Genomic DNA, 7,627 nt, shown 5'->3' with positions numbered 1-7,627 from the left:
TCATATTAAGTTTCCTTACTTATACTTTGCGCGCGCACAAACATACACAAACACATACACACACAAGCACACACACACACACACACATATATATATATATATATATATATATATATATATATATATATATATATATATATATGTGTGTGTGTGTGTGAGTGTGTACACACATAAACATATATATATATATATATATATATATATATATATATATATATATATATATATATATATATATGTGTGTGTGTGTGTGTGTGTGTGTGAGTGTGTACACACATAAACATATATATATATATATATATATATATATATATATATATATATATATATATATATATATATATATACATATATATATATATGTAGCTGCCGTTTTCTTTAAAGCCACAGGGATGAGATGGAGAATAGACACAGATACTGTTACTCACGTCACACTTTATTAAAAATTTGATATAAAGTTCAAGTTGATATCACAAGACACTTTAAACCAACTTAAAGCTTTAAATCACTTAACACTAAGCACTACAACTTAAGTTGACCATAACTGTAAAAGCTTATACTGTAGTTGGTCAGTACTCCAAGACCAGAGAACCAATGATGAGTACTTTGCTAGTAGTGCAGGGCGACGAGGTTCAAGAAACTGAAAACAACAAAGTACAAACTTACTAAATTTGTTAAAAAGAAATTCCATAATAAACAAAGAATTGAATAGTTTGATTTCACTACAAAACACCAGAAACATGAAATAGAATATATACAAATTTCAGTAAAGAAATAAACTTACATCTGTGTCACTCTAAGCTACATCCAATACAAGCGAAGCGAATTTCCAAAGAAATGTTCTTTACACTTTGAAGACTTCTTCTACTCTGTCAGTCATCAAAAACCTTGATCCTATTTCTAGAACATATAATTGTTACAGTGTGATTCCAACACTGATAACTACCAGAATAAACAATCTTTTCAAGAACTACTCAACACTTAACAAACAAATTACAGCAGTAACTATCAAAATAAGACTGAACAATGTTTACATGTAAAACGGACAAAATATCTACAATACAATTTAACCCTAATCACCAAGTTGAAAAACAGAGCTTATTAAATAATTATATACACAAATGGTTTCTATAAAATGCTGCATTTACATTCTCGGCCCTATAAACAAATTATTTGTTTATCAAAATCAATCATATCTATAAATGCAGGTGATATAAATAACATCTATAATAAATGTAATATACTCTCAAATCCTTTGATCCTAATAAAAATAACTATTATAATCATTGTTCCTCTACTGCAAGGAGAAGAACAAGCTTTTGAATGGGTCGATGGAGCTCTGATGTTTGTGTCTTTAAAACTACACTACGTACAAAACCAGTTCTGTCCTTTCCAGTGCTGATAACACGACCCATCATCCAGTTACTCCTTAACTGATTATCATCTTTTACAAGGACAATATCACCAACTTGAAGATGCCGCTTTTCCTTGTTCCACTTCTGTCTCTCTTGTAATGTTGACAAATATTCTCTTCGCCATCTAGTCCAGAATAAGTTAGCCAAGAATTGAACATATCGCCACCTCTGTCTCAGATACATATCTCCTTTCTGAAAAACACCAGGTGGAGGCATCACAACACTTGATTTCTGTGTGAGAAGCTGTGCTGGACTGAGTGGTTGTAAGTCATCTGGGCTGTCACTGACTGTGGTCAAAGGACGGTCATTCACTATAGCCTCAACTTCTGTGAGAAGAGTGCGGTAACTCTCATCATCCAGTCGTCCAGCATGTTCCTTGAAGAGAGGAGTCAAGACCTTTCTTACAGTTCTAATCTGACGTTCCCACACACCTCCCATATGACTAGCTGTAGGGGGATTGAAGGTCCAGCTGATGCTTTCTTTTGAGAGGAAAGCTCTGACCTGATCATCATTCATCTCTTGCAGTGACTTCCTCAACTCCTTCTCAGCTCCATGAAAGTTTGTCCCATTGTCACACCAAATCTTCTTTACATTTCCTCTTCTAGCAACAAACCTTCTTAAAGCATTTATGAAGGACGATGTGTCTAAGGAATTGGCTGTCTCTATATGAATTGCTCTTGTAGACAAGCAAGTAAATAATACACCATACCTCTTCCTGATTTGCCTTCCTTCTTTGACTTCCTGTGGCCCAAAGAAGTCAACACCTGTGTGTGTGAATGGAGCAGCTGGAATTACTCTTTCCAATGGTAAATCAGCCATCTTCTGGTTTAGAACAGGGTTTCTCACTTTTCTGCAAATGACACATCTTTGTAGAACCTGGCGGACACTTGCATTAGTACGGATAATCCAGTAAAGTTCTCTAAGTTTTGCCATCACATGGTTGCGTCCAGCATGAGATAATTTTTCATGTGTGTACCGGATAATCAAAGTGGTAATATGACTCTTTCTAGGTAATATCATTGGATGTTTCTCGCCAGCTGAAATTTCTGCTTTGGAGAGCCGTCCATTAACGCGAAGAAGCCTGTCTTTAGGATCAATGAAGGGATCTAGTTTATAAATGCTACTGCTACTACAAAGTCCTCGGCCCCTTGACCCTTCGCTCTTTTGTAAGAGTGTCACTTCCTTACTAAAAGTTTTCTTCTGAATATATCTGATGACTGCTTTTTCAGCAGCATCTAATTCTTCTGTTGTAAATGAACCATTAATTCTAGCTTGTCTCTTAGATTTCAGTATGGAAAAAAGACGGTGATACACAGCAACAGCCATCCTCAATCGATGCCATGAAGAATAATACTCAAGAAACTTATCAACAGCATTTCCCTCCCCATCTTCTGGATGCACTGCAAAACTTGTATATCCTTCCAATTCAACTACACCATGGGGCATATCATTTTTCCACAGCTCCTCTGGTCCTTTAAGAAAATATGGGCCATCAAACCAAATGTTACTGTTCAGCATTTGCTGACTTGTGAAACCTCTTGATGCAATATCAGCAGTATTCTCTTTACTCTGAACATATCTCCACTGTGTATTTTCAGAGAAATCCTTGATTACTTTCACTCTATTTGCAACAAATATAGGAAATCTCTTTCTATCATTAAAAATATAGTGAAGAACTGTTGTAGAATCTGTGTGATAGAATGTCTGGTCCACTGTAATCTGCAGCTCTTTCAAAATGTGTTGTGCGAGATTTAGGGACACCACTGCAGCAGTCAATTCCAGTCGCGGTATGGTTGGTGCCTTTACAGGACACACTCTAGACTTTCCCATCAGCAGAGCAGTAGAAATCCTCCCACTGTTATCAGAAAGTCTTATGTATGCTGCAGCACCATAGCCTTCATTACTAGCATCTGAAAACATGTGCAGCTGTGTGGAAGTCACTGTACCAAATTCCTTTGGTTTGACACATCTTGGAATCTTTAAGTTACTCAGGATTGGTAAATCATCAAGCCACCTTCTCCAGGGCTTCAGGTATTTTTCGGGAATAACATCATCCCATCCCAAGCTGCTATCCTGACAAACTTCGCGAAGAATTCTCTTAGCTGACAAAAGAAAAGGAGCCACAAAACCAAGAGGATTATAAAGGGAACATACTGTTGACAAAATACCTCTCCTTGTAAATGGTTTTGGGTCCAAGCTTGCGGAGAAAGTAAAGTAGTCATTTTCAATATTCCACTGAAGACCAAGAGCTCTTTCTACATGAAGTTCATCATAGTCAAGATCACATGTTTGAAGATCTTTTGAGCGTTCCTCTTGTGGGATTGATTTCAACACCAGCTTGCTGTTACTCACAAACTTTGTCAGCCGAAAACCTCTTTCCTTCAATGCTGCTGTAACGTCTTTCACAAGTCTTAATGCCTGCTTTTCTGAAGGTACAGACTTTAAATAGTCATCCACATAAAAATTAGTCTTAATGGTGTGTTCTACATCTGGACCATACTTATCTCCTGCATGGTCAGCTGCTGCCCTCAAAGCATAATTGGCGATGCTAGGTGATGATACTGCTCCAAAGATGTGAACACCCATCCGATACTCTGTAAGCTCGCTTTCAAGTTCGCCACCAGGCCACCATAAAAATCTTAGGTATTTATGTTGATCCTTTGGTACCTGAACTTGGTAAAACATAGATTCTATGTCACCCATCAAGGCCACCTTTTCTAGACGAAATCTGAGGAGCACTCCAATCAGGGAATTAGTCATATCAGGACCTTGCATCAACTTGTCATTAAGGGAACTACCCTGGTATTTAGCACTACAGTCAAAGACTACTCTAATCTTATTTGGCTTTTTTGGATGGTAGACACCATGATGAGGTAGATACCATGCAGGTTGTTTATCATATGACTGATCCTCCGGAACCTTATAAGCATATCCTTCAGACACCAATTTCTCAACAAATTCCACATAATCTTCATGGTACTTTGGATTTAGTTTCATTTTTCTTCTTTGCCATTGTGCTCGTTTCACTGCCTGTTCTCTATTGTTTACCAAGTTAACTTTATTGGTTCTAAATGGTAGGGGAAGCTGGTAGTGTCCATTGGTAAACTGAATGTTTTTTGCCACTTCTTTGAGGAACTGTTGATCTTCTTGTGACAGACCCTTCTCATCAGGAACTCTACCAACATCTTTCTCACTAAAGTCTCTTTCAAACATATGGACCACAGCTGCAGGAAGAAAACATTCCTTTACCCTTTCAACTTCCTGAAGAAACACATGGTGACATGAAATACTGTTCTTCTCTGAAGAGTATTTAAAATGTAGAGGTCCACTAACAGTCCATCCATGGTGGTAAAGAACTGCATAAGAATCTTGACCCTTGGCTGGAAGCACCTCTAATGGTTGCAGTGCTTTAGGGCAATTACTGCCAATCAACAAACCAATCTCCATATCAGCTCTATAATCAGGAATTAGATCAGCAATATTCCTCAGACCGGCTACCTTTTTGAGCAATTTTGGTTTTGGTATCTGTTGATGACTCACTGGGATATCTTGACGAGTAAAGGTTTTTGGCAGATCAATAATGTTGTTTCCTTCCATATCTGTAACACACAAATTATTAACCGCCAAAGTATTCACAATGTTTACGCCATGCATGGTTTGAAGCTTTAAACATGTCTCTGTTCCAGATGCACCTATCTGCTCTCGTAAACTCTCTGTGATGTAACATCCAGTGCTGCCATTATCAAAAAAGGCATAAGTGTCCAAAACTACTTTGTTTCCTTTCTGATATACTTTTACTGGGAGAATAGCCTGTAATATTGTATTTACTTCACTAACATGATTGGTAGTACATGTGCTAACAATAATTTCACTTGCATCTTTGCTTGATGAGCTATCATTCTCTTTATGTAGCTTGAATCCGTCGATATGCAGTGATGTGGGATGCCTCTTAGAGCATGTCTTACATTGCTTCCTTTTCATACATCCTTTAGAGGTATGGTTGAGACCAAAGCATCCAAAACACAACCTTCTCTCCTTAAGGAAATCTATTTTTTCTTCAGAGGTCTTCTTAGCAAAATTCCAGCAATCGTCAAGATCATGGTTTTTCTTGCACATTGGACATGATTTCTCTTTCTCAGACACTATTGATGTCTTTCTATTTTCTGGATTCAGTTCTGCTTGGGTAGCAAAGCTTGAACTTTTGCTCTTTTGTTGACAAGATCTGAATTTGAAGCTACCAGAGTTGTTTTCAGGCTTTGAGTAATTATTTTGAAGAGCAAACTTGCTGAATGCTGGGTCGTTTGCTGCCTTTGCCTTTTTATAAACAAATTCAACCAAATCTGCAAAATCAACTCCTCCCTTTTCTTCCCTCAAATGTCCAGCCAGGCTACACCACTTGTTCTGAAGAAATGTCGGAAGTTTTTTAACAACTGCTTGAAGGTTAGGAAGATGATTTAGTACTTCCATGTGTGACAAGTTGGTCATGGCATGTCTGCACTTAATAAGGAATAAAGCAAATGTATACAAGCTATGAGGATCTTCGTGTTTCAGTGCAGACCAAGAAATAAGTTTCTTAATATATGCCATCGACACCTTGTAGGGATCGCCATACTCTTGACTGAGCAAATTCCTAGCTGTAGTATATCCTTCTGAAGAACTCATATACAAGCATCCACCTATCAAGTCTTTGGCTTCCCCTTCAAGTTGCTGATCCAAGTAGTACAGTTTATCAGCATCACCCGAAGCATTTGGGGCAATTCTGGCATCAAATGCCATCATGAAACTGGCAAACTCAATAGGATCACCTTTAAATTTTGGTACTTCTATGCTTGGAAGCAACATTGCTGCAGTCATGTGCTGCTGTGTCTTCAGGAGCATCTCTTGTTGGGACTGTAGTTGCATATCAAGATTTGGCTCGGAGAACCGACACTGGCTAGAACTACAGGGAACGTTCACTTTCAACTGAGGAGTATCTGCTATTATATCCGAAGGTTGTGGTTGGAACGGGTCTACATTTAGATTCAACTGGGAAGGAGTATCTTTCGGCACGATATCCGAAATATTGTCAGCTTCAGCATAAACTCTTTCTCTTGCTTGAGACATTGCAATTTTTGTTTCTAATTCCAATTGCTCTTGCTTTTTTCTAAGTATAAATTCTTGCTCTTCCCTCTCCTGCTTAAGTCTGAGTTCTTGCTCTTCCATCACTTTTGCTTTTTCTCTCATAGCATGTTGAGCCATCAATTCTTCCAGTCTAGCTTTCTCTTTGAGGCGAGCAGATCTTACACTAGTTCTGCTGGACTTGGTCCTGCTAGTGGATGAGGAACAAAGACTTTTTCTATCAAGATCTGCCGTCAATTGCAATTCACTTTCCTTAACCCAGTTATTCATTTCTGTAATGAAACGATCAATGGATACTGTATTTTCTGAATACTTCTTATTTACTGTGTTTCGTTCACTGGAATCTGTTAAACGCTTCTCATATTGCTGAAAACATTCATCATATTCATCACGTAATTTACAGAAAATAATCATTTCAGACTTCACCAGATGGAGATTATCACAATTATCCATTAGTCTTAAGATCTCATTTCTCCTTTTGGTCACAGCAGACAGAGCAGCAGTTTGGGCATTTTTCAAAGTTTTCATTTGCTCTTGTATCACTTCGAGACAATCTTCACTGACTATAGACACAGCAACTTCGCTAGATTCCGACATTTTCAATCACCAAGATTTTCTTGAACTAATGTAGCTGCCGTTTTCTTCAAAGCCACAGGGATGAGATGGAGAATAAACACAGATACTGTTACTCACGTCACACTTTATTAAAAATTTGATATAAAGTTCAAGTTGATATCACAAGACACTTTAAACCAACTTAAAGCTTTAAATCACTTAACACTAAGCACTACAACTTAAGTTGACCATAACTGTAAAAGCTTATACTGTAGTTGGTCAGTACTCCAAGACCAGAGAACCAATGATGAGTACTTTGCTAGTAGTGCAGGGCGACGAGGTTCAAGAAACTGAAAACAACAAAGTACAAACTTACTAAATTTGTTAAAAAGAAATTCCATAATAAACAAAGAATTGAATAGTTTGATTTCACTACAAAACACCAGAAACATGAAATAGAATATATACAAATTTCAGTAAAGAAATAAACTTACATCTGTGTCACTCTAAGCTACATCCAATACAAGCGAAGCGAATTT

At 37.5% G+C, this 7,627-nt stretch overlaps 1 protein-coding gene across 1 annotated transcript; it reads right to left on the bottom strand.

Annotated features, from left to right (window-relative positions):
• Window positions 1-1,283: 1,283 nt before the first annotated feature.
• On the bottom strand, window positions 1,284-7,130 carry LOC137652947 (uncharacterized). Its single transcript, XM_068386341.1, has one exon. The coding sequence runs from the start codon at window positions 7,128-7,130 to the stop codon at window positions 1,284-1,286; it is 5,847 nt and encodes a 1,948-aa protein (XP_068242442.1).
• Window positions 7,131-7,627: the final 497 nt, after the last annotated feature.

This window comes from Palaemon carinicauda, chromosome 14 (assembly GCF_036898095.1).
Source record: "Palaemon carinicauda isolate YSFRI2023 chromosome 14, ASM3689809v2, whole genome shotgun sequence".
In the NCBI taxonomy this organism is placed as follows: Eukaryota; Metazoa; Arthropoda; class Malacostraca; order Decapoda; family Palaemonidae; genus Palaemon; species Palaemon carinicauda.
Note: the sequence above shows the minus strand (reverse complement) of the source record. Positions and strands in the feature narration are given on the sequence as shown.

Coding starts and splice junctions, on each gene's coding strand:
- LOC137652947 (XM_068386341.1), bottom strand. CDS start 7,130: ATGTCGGAATCTAGCGAAGTTGCTGTGTCTATAGTCAGTGAAGATTGT.